Genomic DNA, 20,471 nt, shown 5'->3' on the forward strand with positions numbered 1-20,471 from the left:
TAAATTTTGAACTGTTAACTTCAATACTCTCTTGTAACATGTTACTTTCTGTTATAGGTGATGTTGAGCTTGAATGGGAAGAAACCACTATGTAAATATTCAGACCAAAGGATACAATTGGAAGAGATTTTTAAATCACAGGGGCCAAAGTTACCCCCTTATTCTTCTGAATTGAAATGTGCAAACTTAAAGAAATATCTGTGCTTCCCTCACTGTGCCTTTCTAAATGGACTGAACATTTTAAGACTAGTTCTAGAAAATAGCTAATACAGAATAATTATTTGTTTTGTACAGAATAAATATTATGTATTTTAAATGCTTAAGAAAAGACATCCCATATGTTTTTTGAAGTCCTGCATATTTTGGAATAAGCCAAATAGAAAATAATTATCATATTAGCATTAATGTTTCATTGTGAAATTTCCCTATGTATTGGATTTAATTCTGAACAAAAGTTGTAAATGTTGATTCAGTAGTGTTGTTTTGGCTTACATGGTGTTGACGTTTCTTGTGGATAATTTCCAGGACTGTCATAATGATCTGTACTTCCATGTACGCCCCTGTTTTGAATCCTCTGTTTTATGAGTGCTGAGATATCATCTCATGATCCCGAACAGCTGAACAGTAACCCCCTGACACTGCAGGGATTACTTAGCCTTTATACAACACACAGTAGCTCTTCAGGGACACTTAGGGCTATTTAATTTGCATTGTGATCTTCAGTTTGAGAACCTAAAAAGAAAAATTAAAAGTGCAACACATGAAGTTACCGAGTACTATTCTAGCCAACACACATTTATAAACTTTCAGACACAAGTTTTACCCCTGTATTGTATATTCAAATATATAGTTAAATGTATCAGTGTATTTGTCCATTAGATATAGTCAACCTAATATTAACAATTCTGAAGTCTTTCTTCAGCAAAAATGTATCAAAAGAGTAATAAAAACACTATGTGTGCTTCAAGCTTGTAAACCAATGATGTGCTGCTGTGGTGCCAACAGAGACTTCCAAATGGATTACGTTAAATGGCTGTCATTTCGTTTCCCAAGGTTGATTTTGAGCGGCATACTTGGTGGAACTGAAAACAAAGAAATTAACCATGTGTAGCAAATTCGAGGTTTCTTTAAAGAAAATATTTCAGCCTCCATCTTATTAAATAGTGACAATGTGGTAAGTTTTGAATTATATGAAGTTATTTTGTAATAGATTTCAATTAAGAGTAATAAAAATAAATAGTTTAATTATTCTCTTCTATGACAAGAATTATATCTTATGCTTATTTCCACTGGAATATACATATAAGAAATGTTATGGCCAATAAAATTGAATTTTGACGAATTATCTTGCAGCATAATTTCAGAAGTTCCTATGTAAATAAAAGTTTGACTTTGTATATCCTATTAAGACATAATAATTATACTAATTCTCATATACAATATCTAAAATAAAGATATACATACAAGTATGATATGACATAATTTATGTAATATAATATAATTAAGATAAAATTATTTCTTAAGCCATGCATAAGTAATTTTAATGTGGGATTTACTATCCAAGAAATTAAAGCCCTTAGTCTCACAGTCTCTAGAAAAATGTAAAATTTACTTCCTTTTTTTTTCAGGACAAGGAAGTACAAATAAATACAATCCACTACTGTTCCAGCCAATAAGTTTATAGAAAGTTAGCAAAAACAATAAAAAATGATGAGAACTCTCAAAGATTCAAGTTGAGATTATGCATTCTTTAGTTTCCTTTATGTCGATTATTGAAAATATACGGCAAGCCAGTATGGGGTTTGTATTCATTAAAGACAGATAACATAGCCTGTGTTTGATACACTAAAAAGGTTTATCAAATGATTTAAAAACATAGTTCAATCTACAGGCAAGTCCACTTTCTATTATATCTGCATAAATCAGATGTGTAGAAGATAGAGTTTGACCCGTGTATATATGCATATATATATATATGCATAAAACATAATTTGAATATTAAGTCTCCTCTAACCATGCTTATCAAACTTTAATGTTTATATGAAGTACCTGGTGATTATGTTAAAACGCAGATTCTGCTTCAGTAAAAATAGAATAGTCCTGAGAGTCATTTCTAGCAAGTACTTGAGTTATAATATTGCTGCCTAATTTCAGGATGTATGTTGAATAATGTATGAATCTCTAAAAAACATTAGTCAGGATCAGAAAAATTTTAGATCTACCTAAAATTACTTAAAACATGTTTTTAAAAGATTTGGCTTCATTATAAAAAAAATTGCAACAAAGCATTTATAAAATATGCATAGCTAGCTATATCAAGACACTAAAATTAAGTTGAAATCCAGACATTAATGATACCTAAATTTTCTTTAAATGATATTGTGAAAGGGCCAATTTACACCCAGGTTCTATAGGTGGCTACTAAGTGCTAATTAATATAATGAAGAACATCTGTAACATTTTTAGATCCGATTTGTCAAAATACATTGAAGCACATGTACAATAAATGAGCAACATGTGTTTCATATGAACCAAATGAAACTGGAGCCTCTCAGAATGGTTTGCCAGAGACAAGAGCAGCTGTGGGTATCACCTCTACTTTCATTCTGCTTTAAAATGCGTCGTTTTCTTCTTTCAGTTTATAGGTGAACTGTATAATAAGTCTTTTGCAGAAAAACAAATTAAACCTTGACCTCTTCATAAAGGAGATGGTGATTCATTCCACATATTGTAGCAAACACTAGATTTTAAAATGAAATTTAAGTTCAGCAAAGTCTTCTATAAATCAAGCCACTATTCTGATAATCATGTCCATTTTCATTAGCCAACTTTTAGAAAACTCAGTCAAAAATTGTAAGAAACTTGGGGCACAATGATTTGAAATTCTCAACTGAATTATATTTAAAAGTAAAAATATGAAAAAAGTTTATAAAGCATAATCTTGGCGAAACAGCTTGTCTTCTTAGGACACGTAATATTTCATGGTAAATGACTCTATAAATATGGATAGAGTTTCCACGTAGAATCAGGACAGTACACCCACTAGCTCATGGAGATGTTCTGAGGAACAGATTAGATTACATATAGGAAAATGTTTTGAAAATTACAGTGAAGTTTACAAACTTAGAATAATCTTTTACCAAGACTGGTCAATGTGTAATGTTTATCAAAAAGTTAATGCATCCCATTGTAAGATTATATTGTACTTTGTGGGTATTAGTGTCATATTTGTATGTCCGTTTCACATGCACAGACTGAAGAACAAATTATGGCAGATATATTGACTTCTGGTAAGTAAGACTATTGATACTTTACTAAGCAAAATATTTAGTGCTTGTTCAATGAATTTTTGATTAAAATGAATGTATAGACAGGTACACAAATAATATAAAATATAATTTGGAAAACAAGTAAAGAAAATTTTCATTTCAGAAGATTTAACTGGACATTCTAAATCAGTATCTGTGATATTGTCCTCTGAAAATAAAACTCATTTAATAGATTAAAAAAAAAAGCATTATTTTCTGTTAATAAGATTACATTTCTAAAGTCACAACCTTAAATTATTTTAATTTCACTAACAGTATTGTTGGATTGAGAAGTCATTTTACTAAATTATAAACTTTTTAGAGTACTTTTAAATCCATCATCCCTATTAATCCTTACAAAATCCTTTAAGATCGGCAGGGTCCTGTATTACAGGAAAGATAATGAAAGCTTAATTGCTGTGCCTGAAACCACAGTTATTAGTAAAAGTTGAAGCTGAAGTTAAAACTGAGTTTCTGTGGCTCCCAAAAACTACTCTTTCCATAACGTTATGCCAGTCTCTCCGTAAGTCAAATGACATGCTCTGAATAGTATAAAATGCTCGTGATAAAGAAAGGTCATAATCATCATATGTCCCAATTCCCTATTAGCCAGTTAGAGATTTTCTGCTAATCATATGAAAATAAGTAACAGAAACCACAGACAATTTTAGAGGTAAATAAGCTCTTAGAACGAATTTAAGTGAGTAAAAATAATTATTGATGAATACAGTAATATTAAAGAAGAAAAGTTTAAAAAGTAAAATATATTAAAATATTAAAAATGAAAGAAAAAAGAACATTGGAATTTATAGAATTATGAAAATAAAGCTGAAAAAAGAGAAGAGGTTGTTAAAGTCAAAACAGCTCCATAGCATTTCTATATATATTTATATATATGTGTGTAATATGTGTGTATGTATATACAATCAAATACTATCAAGTCCTTTACCCTACTAATAATGAAAAGAAGAGGGAAGAGTAAGAAAAGGAGAGAAGGAAGAGGACAAAAAGGAGAACTAGAAGATATAAAAGAAAGAAAAATACAAGAAAGATGCTGTAATTGAATATTTGCATCTTTAAGGCATGCCTGGCACTGTGCTGGAATCGTAACCTGAGTTGGCATGTTATCTAATTCAAACTTCACCTATGAGATCAACTCCATTAAAAGGGTAGGCAATGGAAGCATGGAGGGATGATGAAGATTGCCCAAATTCTCTCAGAGAGTAATTGGTAGTCTGGAGTTCAAATCCAGGTCTATCTGGCTAGAGTTCACGTTCCTTTCACACGTATGACCATCCTTATTTTATGTTGAAAAGAAGCACGCAAAAGCGTGGGAATAAACAGGCCTCAAGAAGACAGTTTTTTTAATCCTATTTTGCGCTCAATTCCGTTTCAAAACTTTTTAACATGTACATGGACTGTAGGAAATTTGAACATGTGAAAACAGCCTACTTGGGTGAACTTTCAGATTAATTAGTCTTTCTATTGTTCATTCTTTTTCGTTCTTTCCCTTATTAATTCATCCGCTATAATTAAATTTGTATAAGCAAGTATTTTTAAAATCTGTGGCCAGATTGGATGGGTATCCATCTGTATTTACTAATTTTATGATTTTCGGCAAAAAGCAATAACCAGTTTGTACCTCAATTTCCTCATTCCTAATATGGAGATAATTATAAAAGCTACCTCACATGTTTGTAGAGCAGCCTTAGTTCAGAGTAAACACTCAATGAGGTTTAGATTGTAATACACATAATGATAATGAAGCGGCATCATTTGTCTGAGGTAATAGCCAAGGTCCGTTGTCTCACACCAAGGAAATAAGGACGCTGACACACCAGAGTGAGTTTAAGAGCGGAAGTTTAATAAGCGAAAGAAAGAGAAAAGCTCTGTTGCTACAGAGAGGGGCCCCAGAGAAAACAGGTTGCCACTTTTGCGGTGAAGTGCAGGTTTTATAGATGAGCTTGAGGAGGCGGTGTTTGATTTACATAGGGCACAAAAGATTGGTCGGACCAGGTGTGCTATTTGCATAGAACGTGAAAATCTGGCCACTCATACCCTAATCTTTTATTATGCAGATGAGTTCTCTACCTGGCTGACGCCATGTTGCCTGCTTCTTTTACTGTACATGTGGTGACGAAGAAAAGGGAAGATGGACCCTCCATGTTGAACATAAATACTGACATTCACCCGTGCAAGCTTCCAGCTTGCTTATCTATGTCTGCAGCTCGAGTTTTCAGGCTGCTCCTCGTTAGAAAAGAAGTAATTTGGGGGCTGCTTTTTATTAAAAGGGCAACTTTGCCAAGGACTCTTTTACCCTCCCTATCTGCCTAAATAATTTCTTTCTAGCTCTTGTATCAATAATGATAACAGTTATGGTGCTTTTTCTGTAAGAATTCAAATATGCCAAAAATATGACATATTGATTCACATAGCCACTTGAAAAATATATAGAATACAGAATTATAATCATAATGATTAGCTTCAAATTAGCGTAATGGGAATAGAGGGAATTATTCCTTAGTTTTTAGCGGAATTTCACATTCAACATTTTTCTTTTAACTTTAAAAAAGGAAAAGAAAGTAAATATGATTACTGACTTTGAGGCATTTCCAACCTGATTCCTTATTATATAAACTGAATTTTTCTAAAATTTCATCTTTATAATATTCAAGTAAAGTTTTTCCAGGCAAACATAATATTTTTAAAGAAGTACAGCACTTTGAAATTTAAATGAAATAAAATTTCGTTTATTTTTCTATATATTAATTTCAAACCCATATAACTCTTGGCTAAAAAAAAAAAAAGATAATTACAGTTTTAAGTAAAAATAAACGATTGAATACATGATAAATATAACCTCAAAATACTGAAATATACCAAAGAAATTTAATGTATTTATTACAAATTAGACATACCTGTAAAATAATAGAAGTTTTAGATCAAGAAGATAAATTAATGATATGAAAATAAAGTAAATGAATTAGAAAATCTACACATATGAATTAATATTTCTCTAGGGAGAGAAATTCTTATACCCTAAAAAAAGAACACATATTCTTTTGACGTTCTCATGGATCAGTCACAAAGAATGACTCCTTCCTGTATCACAAAGAAAGTTGAAAATAATTTCAGACTCAGTATCATACATAGTCATTTATCTGACTACAAGACAGTTAAGTAAAACATTTACAAAAAAAAATTTTAAGCTATATTTGAAACTAAATTAATACATATCGAAACATCACACAGATTAATATGAAGAATCTCAATGAAAATTATGTAACAGAACTGAATGACATCAAAGCACCTTTTATAAAATTTTGATAAAGTTACATAAAGGTAAGCTTAGAGGCCTAAAATATATATCCTCAAATATAAACATAGTAAGCATTTACTTGAGAAGCTGGAAAAAGTACAACAGAGAAAATCTAATGACATAATGAGATCTCATTTGTGACCACATTATGTGTGAGTTATCCACTGACAGGCAGAGAGGATACTTATGTGCATGAAACATTTTTGGAGAAAATATGGACCTGAAGGACAAAACAAAACACCCTTTTAAATGGAGAAATAGACCACATTAGTAGGGTTCAAGACTATGTTATAAAACTATCAATTCAATCAATTTCTAAATTGATTGAATCAATTTCTAAATTCAAAACTTCAGAAAATTCTTAAATGAAATGTGAGTGGAGAACACCACCTGGGCTTTCAACAGAAACCCTACAGAAGCTTCAGTAAACTAGACTCTCCCAACAAAACTTTTTAAAAAAAGTTTTGAAACACCAAATTAAACTACATTACAGAAAAAAAAAAAAAAATCCCAGCCCTTCTAAAATTAAACCAAGTAAATACATTCAACAATGTAATATTCACAATATACAATATTCAGTTAAAAATTACTAGGCAGGAAAAAGCAACCGCTAACCAGGAGAAGGATCCATTATTAGAAACACACATATAAATAAAAATGGATACAATTAGCAGACAAGAACTTTTAATATAGCTATTAAAATATGTTAACGGGGAAAGAAATATAAATATTACTGGAAACTACAAACAATTAAAATAAACTTCTAAAGCTAAAACCCATAATAGCTGATGTCAGAATGCTACTGGATGCAATTAAAAGCAAATTAGACACAGGAGAAGAAAAAAATCAGCACTTAAAGAATGGGCAATAGAAATGATCTAAACTGAAGCATAGAGACAAAACAGGCTGAAAAAAAACTAAAGATTCTCAGTGACCTGTGAGATTAATTCACATAGTATATCATAAGTGTATCATATCATAGCATAGCATATCATAAATTACAGAACTGGGGCAGAGGAGGGCAGAAAAAATATTTGAAGAAATAATGTCCAAATATTTCTATTTTAAAAATATAAATCTATAGATTCAAGAATCTCAAAGAAATCTAAGCAGATAAGTGCACAAGCATGCATACGCACTATTATTCTCACTTCTGTACCCACAATAATTTCTGCATAACACACACACACACACAAACTATACCAAGGCTTATAATAATCAATTACTTGCATAATCAAGGCAAGTCACTGATAAAGATAAAAATTTTAAAGGCAACCAAGAAAAGAGATACCTCTTCTGGGGATGACAGAAAAGAAAATATTCTGGCTACTATTCAGAAACAGTGCAAACCAACTGAAAATAGAATGACATATTCAAAGTGCTGAAAGCACTTCCTCCAACTGACCAAAAGCAATTATGAAAAAAACTGGAGCTAATATTATGCTCAATGGTGAAACATTGAAGGTTTTCACACTAACATCAAGAAAAAGGCAAGGATGAGTGCTCTCACAACTTGTATTCCACATTCTACTGGTGTTTCTAGCCATTACGGTAAAGCAAGAAAAAGAATTTAATGGAATATATTGTGTAAAGGAAGAAATAAAACTGTTTATGTGAGTAAAGAAAAATATATCATGTATGAGAAAAATCTTAAGAAATCTACAAAAAAAGCTACTAGATATAACAAGTAGCTTTAAAAAAAAGAGTCACAGGATATAAGGTCAAAATACAAAAATCTATTTCTACACGCTAGTAAGGAACAACTGGAATATTGCCGTTAAAAATACCATTAACAATAGCATCCAGGGGGAAGGGAGAGCATCAGGATAATGCATGAGGGACTTAATACCTGGGCGATGGGTTGCTTGGTGCAGCAAACCACCATGGCACACACTTACGTATGTAACAAACCTGCATGTCCTCAGGGTATCCCAGAACTTAATTAAATTAAATTAAATTAAATTTTAAAAATAGCATCCACAAACATGAAAAGCTTCAGATACATTTAACAAAATATGTGCAAGATCAATATACTTAAAAGCCACTAAACATTAATGACGGGAATTAAGATTAAAATAAATTTCTCTAAAATTCATTTTCATAAACTCAAAACTCAATATTGTTAAGATGTTAATTCTCTTCATATTGATTTATACATTCGGTGAAATCTCAATAAAAATTCCATAGGGCTTTTTTAAAGAAATTAATGAACTAGTTTTATAGTTTATATGGTGCAAAAGACCTATAATGACTAAACAATTTAAAATAGAACAAAGTTGAAAGATTTACACTATAGCTCTGTAGATTCATTTAGAGAAAAAAATGTCCAAAAATAAACTTGCACACAGATGGTAAAGTGGTTTTCAACGAAGATGATAAGATAATTCAGCAGGGAACATATAGTCTTTCCAAAAATAGTATTGGAACAACTAGATGTCTATATGAAAAATCATGAATCTTCACCTTTACACCAATACACACAAAGATTAAATTGAAATGGATCTCAGACCTAAATGTAAAGGCTAAAACTATAAAGCTTATGGGGATAAAAGTAAGAAAAATTCTTCATGAACTTTCAATAAGCGAAGATTTCTTAGAATATAAACCAAAATAAAACATCAAGGAAAAACTTGATAAATTGTCCTTTATCAAAGTATAACTTCTTGCTCTTCAAAAGACACTGTTAAGAAAATAAGGCCAGGTATGGTGTCTCATGCCTATAATCCCAGCACTTTGGGAGGCCAAGGTGAGAGGGTCAGTTGAGCCTAGGAATTTGAGATCAGCATGGGCAACACAGGGAAACCCCATCTCTACAAAAATTTAAAAATCAAGTAGGTGTGATGGCACATGCCTGTGGTCCCAGCTACTGGGGAGGCTGAGGTGGGAGGATTGCTTCTTGAGCCCAGGAGGTCAAGGCTACAGTGAACTGTGATCATGCCATTGCACTCCAGCCTGAACAACTGAGACTCTGTCTCTAAATAAATAGATAAAATGAAAAGTCAAGCCACAGACTGGAAGAATAGGAGGAAATATTCACAATACATGTAATAGGATACAAGTCCTGGTACTTATATCCAGGATATATGTATATTTACAAAGTATAACACACACACACACACACACCCCGATAGGCAATATGTCAAATGATATTTAGCACGAATACAAAAGATGTTCAATACCATTAGTTATCAAGGAAATGCAAATTAAAATCATGAGATACCATTACACACCTAATGGGATGATTAAAATTAAAATTACCAAAATATCAGGTCATCTTGGTAAGGATTTGGAGCTGGAACTGGAAGTGTAAAATGGTACAATCCATTTGGAAAACAGTTTGGCAGTTTCTCATAAAGTTAAACATACTACCATTATTACTATACTACCCAACATTACCACGCCTAGTCATGTATCTAAGAGAAATTAAAATATACTTTCGGAAAAGAAGTTGTATTAATGTTCTTAGCAGCTTTATTCAAACGGACAAAAATAGAGGGTCCAAATAGCAATCAACAGGAGTGGATATACAAGTTGTGGTCTATTTGAGCAATGAAATACAAATTGGCAATAAAATAGGAATAAACTGCTAATACACACAAGAGCAGGGAGAATTCTGTAAAACAAACGCTGAGTGAAAGAAGACAGACACAAAAGAGTACCTACTCTACGAATCCATTCTACGAAGTTCTGGAATAGTTCAAACTGACCCATAGTGATAGAAATTGAATAAATGATGACTACTTGGGGTATGGTATAAGTGGGGAATTGACTTTAATTCCCAAAGGGAACATTTTGGGAATGATGAAAGTGTTCTCTATCTTGAATGGAGTGCTGTTTACACAGGCATATTCATGTGTAAAATGCCTTAACTTGTATACATACAATGACTGCATTTTATTTTATGTATACTATAAACCAATACAATTTACTAAACAGAAAGATAATGAAAAATAGTTTTGAGATATTTATATACCATTTATATAATGTTTTAAAAATACAACAGGTAGTACTTTTTTTTGTGGATGCATCCATGTTAGTACAGACATAAAATCATGGGAATGAATGGGAATGTAAAAATTCACATCAGAATCCTGGTTTCCCCTGGCAAGGGAGGAATGCAGGTATGGAGACAGATTGTGATGGAATCAGACTGGTATACACGAGGGCTTCCAATGCATTTGTAAATTTTTGTTTTAAAATTTGAAGCCTGTCTGTCAACATTGTCAGATTGGCTAAAATTAAGTAATGAGTAAAATATTTATTATCTTATGCTTTATAGTTTTTTGTTTGATGAATTTTATAATTAAAAACACAGGTAATTTTAAACTTTAATAATTTATTAAAATAAATGACATAAAGTGTTTATGGATGATTTTCACGATAATAATAATTCAAGCTCTCCCGCTTGAATGAGTACAACACTGAGAAAAATATTTACTTACTTTTGTTGTATGCTTTCTCCTTTCCCAAAGCACTAACAATCAGTCTTTTAAACATTAAAAATAAAACTTGATATGCTCCAAGTTCTTCCCAAAGAATTCATTATGCTCCTATTCACTTAGTATTTATAACCCAGTGAACTGCCATGAAAAATATGATGAATTCACTTGCTGGACTCTGCCACTGGAACAGAGTTAGTTTCATCAATCTGAGTGTACTACATTCAGAAAGTTGGTAAATAGTAATAGGATGAGCACTGACTCCTGGGCTATTAAATCAGGAGTTTTACCTACTTATGTGTTAAAGATTATACTTAAAATTGTGATATGAATAACTGTGATACTCATAAAATTGTTATAATTTTATTTACTGTAATTAATAATAACCTTATTTATTGAATCATTACCACTTGCCAGGCACTATTCTAAGGACTTTACAAATATTAATTCATTAACCTCATGACAATTCTTGGATAATAGTACTAGGTGCTATTATCTGCCTTTTACAGATAGGGAAACCAAAGGAAAAAGAGGTTAAATAAACTGCCCTAGATTATACATTAAGTAAATAAAAGAGCCTAGACTTGAACACAGGAAGTCTGGCTTCAGAGCCTGTAGTGTTTGCCACCATATCCTGCTATGTTACATGGAGACCACTAGATATATGATAATATCTCTAATCTTATTTATGTGGCCATAGAAATACACATTAATTCTATGCCCTCTCTCAGGAAGAGAAGCTTCTGGATAGTATCTATAATAGCTATTTTATGCAAATTAAGTTATTCATGTCACATAGTCAGTGATAGTGCCAGCCTTTTTATTTGGGTATCTAGTACTATATTCTTTCTCTTATTCACTACCTCATCCAATATACATTTGGTCCAAACCAAATTGTATGGCTTGTTTTCTCCAACTCTACACTTCGTTGCCAGATTTAAATCTAAAGCTCTGAAACTCTGAGATTTAAATCTAAATCTCAGCTCTGATCATTTCACTGATCTGTTCAGTAGCCCTTCATTGACTATTGAATTAAACTCACGTTTTAAAAATACCTTTCCACAGTATTCCTTTTTTTTTTTTTTCTAGAACTAAACCAAATTAGAATATTTGCTGCTTACTAAAACACATCCTACATGTTCCCAAATACCATGCTTTGGCTCCTACATTTCCTTCAATAACTAATACCTTTCTTAGAACTGAATTCTGAAGACATTTTTGCAGGTTCTTATCCACTGGCATTCTCCATTTACTAGATTGTCAACTACTTGTGAACAAGGACTAAGTTATTCTCATAATTTTATCCATGTAACACTTAGATAACATCTTACTCATGACAGAAACTCAAACAAATATGTTCAATTGACAATTTGCCTTAGTAGAAGTAAAATAATGTCCGTGTGACAGTGTATTTTCTTACCGATTTACGCATGCTAAAATATCTTTGCAGTCAGGGAACAAACAAACACTTCTAGATCAAAGACAAATGAAGGTGAAAGAGCAGGGAAAACTGGCATACAGTGATTAATGTATCATTTGCTCAGGATTATCAGTTATCCGGAATGTAACTGGGAACTTGATAGTGTGTAAAGAGCCTTTAAACAACTGAAGCCAACAAAAAAGAATTCTGTATAATTGGGCAACTTATTAAAAAGTAGTTCATCAACAGTCTTTTTTTCTTACATTATAAATACTTCAACAAACTTGATTTTCCAGATCACGGCAATCCAGAAACAGCAAAATTGATGGCTTATATCCTTACTTTGTGTGTGCGCGCGCACACACACATGCCTACTTATTAATAACACATATACCTTCAAAAACTAAAAATTTGGAACCATTTATTGAAATCCAACATATATTAATAGCCACTGGATATAATAAAAATAAATAGTACAACACCAGCCCCTGCATCTTTAAGAAAACTTTTTTTCTCTTTCAATTACATTATGTTTATTGTTTAAGGAGACAGAAATGGGTTTGACATATTCTTTAAAAGATCTCATCAAAACTTATTAGACTGAAAAGGTAGGGTAAGACAGTTTCAGAAGCAGCTGGAACAAGATATCCCACAGGGCTGAAGCAGGTGGTAGAGATGCAGAGGCAGATCTGGATTCAGTTGCCAACGTGCACATGCATGGAGGCAGACACCAGGTCCAGAGAGTACAGTAATGAGCAACAGGTGGTGAACCCAGCTAGGACACATGAGAGTAGACTAGCAAGAGGTAGCATATCATAACAGGCAGGTGAAGCAAGGCTAAAGAGAATCCAGGAACTGGCACTATGCAGGTCCAAGTGGCAGGGAAGCAGGCCAGCAGGGAGCAAGATGCTACTTGCCAGCTAGACTCAGTGGTGGTTCACTTCCTCAGGGTGATATGTAAAGTAGAAACCCAGATGGGTTTCAATGACCCCTCATATCCTGCATATGAATATATATACACACACACACACACACACATACATATATATACACATACATATATATAAAAATATCATTTACAGTGCCTAAAAGTACTAAATAAATAGAAACTCAGTGAGTATATGAATGAATTTTTCAATGTTTTAAGTAATTTAGAGTACTAGAGAGATTTTAGAGGCAGAGAATCATCAAAATCAGGTACAAAAATGTATTACCACTAATCTAACCAAAGCAGTAATAAGGTAAACAAAAATAACAGAAGTCAAAATTCCCATTATTTGATACAAAAATGTTGCATACCTAGAAGATACAGACACATAGACTGAAAAAGATATATATAAGTAATAAGAAATTCTCTAATGCAGGTGACTGCAAAATAAATATACAAAAATCATAAGCAGTCAATTAATGTGAGTGAAAGATAAAATGGGAAAAATTAGTTCACTGACAATGTCCAAACTATTATAAAATATTGAGAGGCTAAACTTATGGTGCATTTCTAAAGAAAACGATAAAACAGGGAAATGCAAAATAGATTTTTTTAAGTAAGAGAGGCCTATTATAAAGAACATCATTCTTCTAAGTTACTTCATAGGTTTAGTATGCCAGTTTAAATGTCTTAATAGCATTTAATTGCTTCAATTTGGGAAAAAAAACAACATGCTAAGTTCATCTGGAAGAATAAATGAGAAATGGGTTTCAAAATTCAGAAAATAAAAGTGATGAAGAGAACTGCTCTTTCATGTATTAAAATGGTTTATTATCTGAACAAGTTAAAAGTATATTATTGAGATAAGAAGCAACCAAGACCTCAGTGAAACACACAGGTATTTCTAACACAGTCTGTGTTATAAGATTTTAATAGTAAGGAAATATCACCCACCAATGGAAAAAAAAAATAAGTTATTAAGTAGATGATGGTAGGGAACTAAATGATTGTAGGCAAGGAAAATAATGGAATCATGTAAGATATAACCACATCACCAGTAACCAAAATGGATTACGGAGAAAATTAATCTTAGTATGTCCCAAGACCTTGTTTCCCTTTAAAGTCCATAAATAATTTCACCCTTCTCAGGATAATTAATGTCCAATGAATCCTCCAACCCCAATGGTAGACATTTACATTTTTCTCCACAATTTGTAAGAATTCAAAGAAGTGTATCAAGAAACTAAACTTAAAGTTTAGGTCAATAGACTACTTTGAGTAGCCTTACTTCCTGGTACAACAAATTTAATAAAAGTAGCCTATAATATAATCTATTATAATTAGGAAGGACTTGTTAAAATAAAATAAAATGAAGACCAGGTTTGAAAAATTTCTAAGCAGACAAACCCAGTTAGGCTTGAAAGTAACCTTAATCTTGCTCGGACTGCAAACATAAGCAAAACGAGTTGGGCCATTTATTGTAAATGCCAGAATCATTAAAAAAAAAATTAAGTTCAACAAATCAAAAGCTGCCAGAAATGGAAAAGACGAAATAGAGCAACTATATAAGTGTAACTACTCAAATATTTTCAATTTCTTGCTTCCACATTCAGGCTGTAAAAGCCTTCCACTTGGATTTCTTCAGTAGAGCTCAAGACGTCCTTCAATTTGGTGTTTCCTCAATTTATGTATCACTGTTTGCCCAAATAAACTCTAAAGTTTGTATAGTGTCTCAGTTTATCTTTTAACAGATCTTATTTGTATAACTGAATTTCCCAGGCAATTGAAACTTATTATTGGGAGCAAGCTACCTGGTTTCCTGCTCTAACATCCTCATCTCTATATTTTAGAAGCAACTCAATCTAACCAGAAAGCTCAGCCTCACTCTGGAAAGAACTTAGTCCTTATCAAGGAAAATATTATATTCCTTCAGTATTCTCAGATCAACATCAAGAGAATCTTGCTGTAAATGTTGTGCACGCCTTGTTTCCCAGTCCTAGAAACTCAAGTTCGGTCTCATTCACCAGACGCACTTCTTCTACTTGTGCCTAAATTACTGATTTTATTTTATTGTCTCAAATATTTATTTTATTTTATCATTACAAAATACAAAATTATTATACAATTTGTACAAATGACAGAAAAATCTAAAAAGTAAAATGATATTATATCACGTTAAACCCTAGTACCTAAGGGTAACTCTTATTAACAATTTGGAGTGATGTTTCCAATCCTTTTTTTACTAGTCATGGTCACTAAAAGAAATGCAAGATTTCATGAAGATACCTAGTGAGATAATTAGGGGATTTATGGCATTGGTTAGAAGTATGACCATTTTGCTTTTAAGGTCTGGGCTTGAATTAAATGAAATTTATAAGAAATAATTAAATAAGTGATTCCATTCAAAAATTGGCTAAGTTAACTCAGTTGAAAGAAATGGCTTGTTTTGCTGAGCTTTTCATGATTATGAGTTCTTTTCTAAGACAATGAATTGCTATTTTTAAAAATATGTTATATTAGTCCTTTTTTTTAATTTCCTTAATTTGTTTTTGAAATAGTACTTCATTTGTTATGGGAAACTATAAAGAAATATGTTACCTACTTACTTTAATGGAGTGTATGCATACTGACTACAATCTAACTCTACCAAACAGGAACTTATTACTTGATTTTTAAACAATATGCCACATAATCTAGCAGTAGACATTATAGTGATATAGAATACTTTGTACTTTAGTTCTCATAGTATATCAAGGCAGGTGATTATACACCAAGAAAAGGTCCCTATGTTAACTTCTAAAGCAAATAAAATTACAATTTGAGAGATGTTTATGCGAATTTAATTCCAATAAAGAATTATTTATAAAACAACAATATATGAGGCCAACTGATTTATCCTAGCATTTCTTTTCTGTATGTTTGTTTTCACTTGAAATGCACAATATGAAGATTTGGGGCTGATATTAACTCTCTTAGGGATATTGTGAACAAACAGTCAATACATCCGAAGAACTTTAAATAATAACTGGCTCACAGTTAGTACTCAATACATACTGGTGTTTGTCATCTCTGTCATCGTAAGAGAATTTGGATTTTACAGTAATTGAATTAAAGTTTTATTTCTTCTTGACACTGTATTCTGGAACCCATGTTTTAAAGTAGAACTTTATGAAAGAAAAGGAGTTGTATTACATACAGTGGCCAAAGTGATTTATAATTTAAATGATACTTATTTCTACTAATGTAAAATCATTTAACTGCATATTTGAAGGTAAATTTATGCTTACTAAAAGCCAAGATTCATTCCCATTTGAAATAAAAATAATTTCAGATTGGAAATCTCATTAATCTTCCTTTCACATCATATGTTAGAATTAGAGAAGGGTTTTTAATCACTTGCTAGCTTTTCTTTTATCTAACTTAACTGTATCTGTCAATCATTGAACATAAAATAGGTGTTGGGCATTGTGCTAGGCCAAAAGTTCTCGGCCGTGGCTGCAAGTTTTAATCATTTTCCATTTCCCAGGTTATTCTATTGTGCATCCAGGTTTAAGAACCATTAGGCTGGACACATTTAATCTCATCGGAATCCCTACTAGCATATACAGAAACATTCTGGCTCGGTTGGGCTGCAGTGGATCTTGGGAATCCAAATTTTAACAAGTTCCCTCAGGGTTTCTGATACAATTGATCATAGGATTATTACTTAATAAAGCTTGAGTCCTGATTATGTCAATTGCACTATATAGGCTAATGTGATCATTTCACAGGCCTGTCATAAATGAGTTACCCAGTATGTAACACTTAAGATACCATTTTTTTAAAATGAAGATGTACTGGACTAAAAAGGGTTTTACAAAATTATTTTAAGGTAAACTAAAATATTTTTATTACCACAAATCAATGGCTTTGTAAAGAAAAAATGTGAAGGATACAAAAAGAAGAGGTAAGGATTAGTTTTCCATGTGGGATTCCATACTGTTCTGACTACCTTCAGGTTCCCATCAGACTCTGAACCAGCAAGGTTTGGGAGGTGACAAGGTAGCAACACAGATTAGCTTCTGATGACTGTTTTGAAGAGTGAGCCAAGGTAAATAACCACATATCTTGAGACCCTCACACTTATGAGGCCAGCTAGATGAAATAATGACTTATTGACACAGAGACCAAGGACATTAAAGTTGCCCAGGTACTCAGGAGCAACGTGACTAGGAACAAGTAGCCCACCACTGCTTTTAAAATACACAGTCAATAAATAATCACACTCATCTATATAACCATAGCATGAAGGTCTGACTGGTGTACTAAAATTTGGTTGTGACAGCTAGACTTGTGTCTAAAGCTTAGCAATTTTAGCTACAGAAAAAAAGTCTTGTTACAAAATGTATTTTTAGTAGAGAACTTCTGGTCCCATAGAGGTTTCAGGAACTTCTACCAAAACAAAAGTTTTGGCGGAACTACTTTCAAAGAGAGTAAATGAGCATTATGTCTTGCACTTGCACTGATTTAAATATGCATCTTTTGGGCAAAACACCAATAAAATTTAAGCAAATAACTAAATAGAGATAAAAATGTAAAATTCTAAGAATAAAAAATGCCATTTCAAGACATTCTCATAGATGATAGAAGATTTTGACAATTATTACTTTCACTCATTCACTCACAAAAAATTACTTGGTGTCTATTTTAGAACAGAGAGTCTCCTGCAATCTATATTGATTATTGCATATTTTCTGCCCTATGTAATCGGTGATATGAACAATAAGCACTACAAGGCAATGTGATAAGTGCTAGGATATATATAAGCATAAAATCAGATACTACAATCAATACAAGCTATGAAAAGTGAATATAGTTTGGTGATCCCCTCTCTACAAATAGTCTCCTTATGAATATTTCCTTACAGACTGAATTTTGAAATAGAGGAACGTAGGAAACAACATCAGGAACTGCCAAACTTTCTGTGACTTATGTGCTAACTTTTCTATCAAATTTTATTCCCAAAGAAGCAGATCATTAAAAAGGAGATGTACTTTACCCCAAAGCCTTCTGTGTCAACCCAGTATTTTAAGCATTTTAAATAATTCCCGAGTATTCATTTCTTTTGAAAACTCTGTGATTTATTTTTAAAAAGTTGATTTTGATAGAAGTCTAGTGGTAATTCTGAACTCAGAATGGCTTCACAATCCCACTTTCCCCCTTATAGCTTTTCCCTCTCTCCCACACCCTCTCCCTCTTCCTCCTTCTTTCTTCTCTTATTCTCTCATTCTGTTTCTATCTTTCTCCATTATTTGTCTTTAATAAACTATTCAAAGTCCCAGAGTCCCAGAGCTTTATAAAGGTCTTGCTCTGCGCTTCTGAAGGTACATCTAAATTACTGCACCCTCAGAAAAATTTCATGCTAACCTTATAAGATTTTATAAGATCGTACTTCATTTTTCCCCGTGTCTGAGGTTATTGCTATGACAATGTACTTATAAAACTCTTTAAGTAACTTACCACTGCCAAAAATAGTATTACAATATTATCATATATCCAAAAGCTGATTTCAATAATCACTTTGATCTTCAAAAGATAACTTATTCCATTTAGAAGTCTGGGATTTTCTTCAAAGTCGGAAAAAAAATAAGCTTTTTGGTGAATTGACATGGATAAGATTAAAGAAAAATTTCTGCTATTAGAGATTTAGAAACTATTTAGAATACCAAATCCTCAAAGAAGTAAAAATAAAGTATGGAAACATAAGAAGTCTAGGTATTTTAGAATCATATACTTAAGATTAAAGAATTAATATCTGGAAAATACTTCTTTCTTTTTAAAAAGCAGCATATGTTCTTAGTGCTACTGCATCATAACATAATTCAAAATCTAAAAGACTAAAGCACATTAATGAATCTGAACAAAATAGTAAAAGAATATCGAAACAATCAAGCATCACTTATTACACATATCATTTTTAAACATAGCAACCACAAAACAATTGCTGTCTTTTGGCAAGCCTCAAATATAAATTTTTCCAGGAACAGCACAACAGACTGGTAAAGTGCAAAGCAGCTCTTGATTCTTGCATTCTTTCTTTGTGATGTGATGTTTCTCACTAACCCCAAACAAAATTGACACAAGAAAAGAACGTATTGTGCCATGGAGAAATCATACCACTGCACGGTCCAACTTTATTTTATTACAAAACAAATATTAGACACATCTGCAGCCATTCCTTATATTATTAAGTTTTAGACCCTTTAATCCTCAAAATGAGGGTGCTTTTTGATCACAAATAAAAATTTGTAAAGTCGAACATATTTCACAAAGGAATAAATAGTCATTATCTGTTGCCTGTGATCTGTTAGTGCTTCCAGTCATGACTGTGAAACGAGTGTACTCACACATGTGTGCATGCACGCCTACTAATAGAAAAAAAAATATTTTCTGTAAGCAACTTAGAACCAGGAATCTACTGGATTTACTCAGGTCAGGTGTGTGAAAAGATTCAGGTTAGGAAAGGAGGCATTGGCATGAATTTATTGCTGTCATGACCATTAAGTCTTGATAGAAAGAACTAATTGATTTTGCTCTTTTCACTTAAGAGGTCGAGCTGAAGTTCCCTTTTATGAGACTGGGTAATGAAACAAGTGGCGAACTGAACTAAGGACTTTGTGACATATATTAGAACTCTGGTGTTATTTGGTTCTCTGAACACAGAAGGAATGTCCAACAAAGAGCCATATCAGAAAAGTATGTAAAATCTTAAATTGCTACAACAGCTGAGTGAAGAGAATAGTTCTATTGAAAGAAAATTAATGAACAAGTGTCAAAATGGACAGTTGGTGTCAATTCCTAGAGGATTTGGAAGTGAGAAGTGGAGTTGAGGAAACCATGTTAATAAGCTCTTGTTTGCGTGACAAGAACGTCGTACCTCACCAAATATCCATCATAGGAGTCATGCTTGTCACAGTTCACATTAAAGTGTTTCACAGAAAAGAATGCTTTACTATGGGCCATGAAAGTACCTTGTTTTATTGATCTTCAACAGCATATGATCATCTATTTTCTTGGA

The 20,471-nt window shown here is 32.3% G+C and overlaps 1 protein-coding gene and 2 long non-coding RNA genes across 4 annotated transcripts in view; 1 reads left to right on the plus strand and 2 right to left on the minus strand.

Moving 5' to 3' along the window:
* Window positions 1–570, minus strand: part of LOC110740717 — a 53,178-nt gene extending 52,608 nt beyond the window's left edge. The window contains exon 1 of the long non-coding RNA XR_002515724.2: window positions 493–570. This is a non-coding gene — a long non-coding RNA (uncharacterized LOC110740717). The remainder of the gene's footprint in view (window positions 1–492) is intronic.
* The window catches only part of PTPRQ (protein tyrosine phosphatase receptor type Q), a 219,140-nt gene extending 217,798 nt beyond the window's left edge, over window positions 1–1,342 (plus strand). For both annotated transcript variants that reach the window (XM_031650636.1, XM_031650637.1), the window contains exon 45: window positions 58–1,342. In XM_031650636.1, coding sequence (XP_031506496.1) covers window positions 58–95 — 38 coding nt within the window. In that variant the 3' untranslated portion in view covers window positions 96–1,342. The remainder of the gene's footprint in view (window positions 1–57) is intronic.
* The window catches only part of LOC116268902, a 132,216-nt gene that overhangs the window by 103,508 nt on the left and 8,237 nt on the right, over window positions 1–20,471 (minus strand). The gene's annotated exons all lie outside the window — the stretch shown is intronic.

This window comes from Papio anubis, chromosome 9, assembly GCF_008728515.1.
Source record: "Papio anubis isolate 15944 chromosome 9, Panubis1.0, whole genome shotgun sequence".
Taxonomy (NCBI): domain Eukaryota; kingdom Metazoa; phylum Chordata; class Mammalia; order Primates; family Cercopithecidae; genus Papio; species Papio anubis.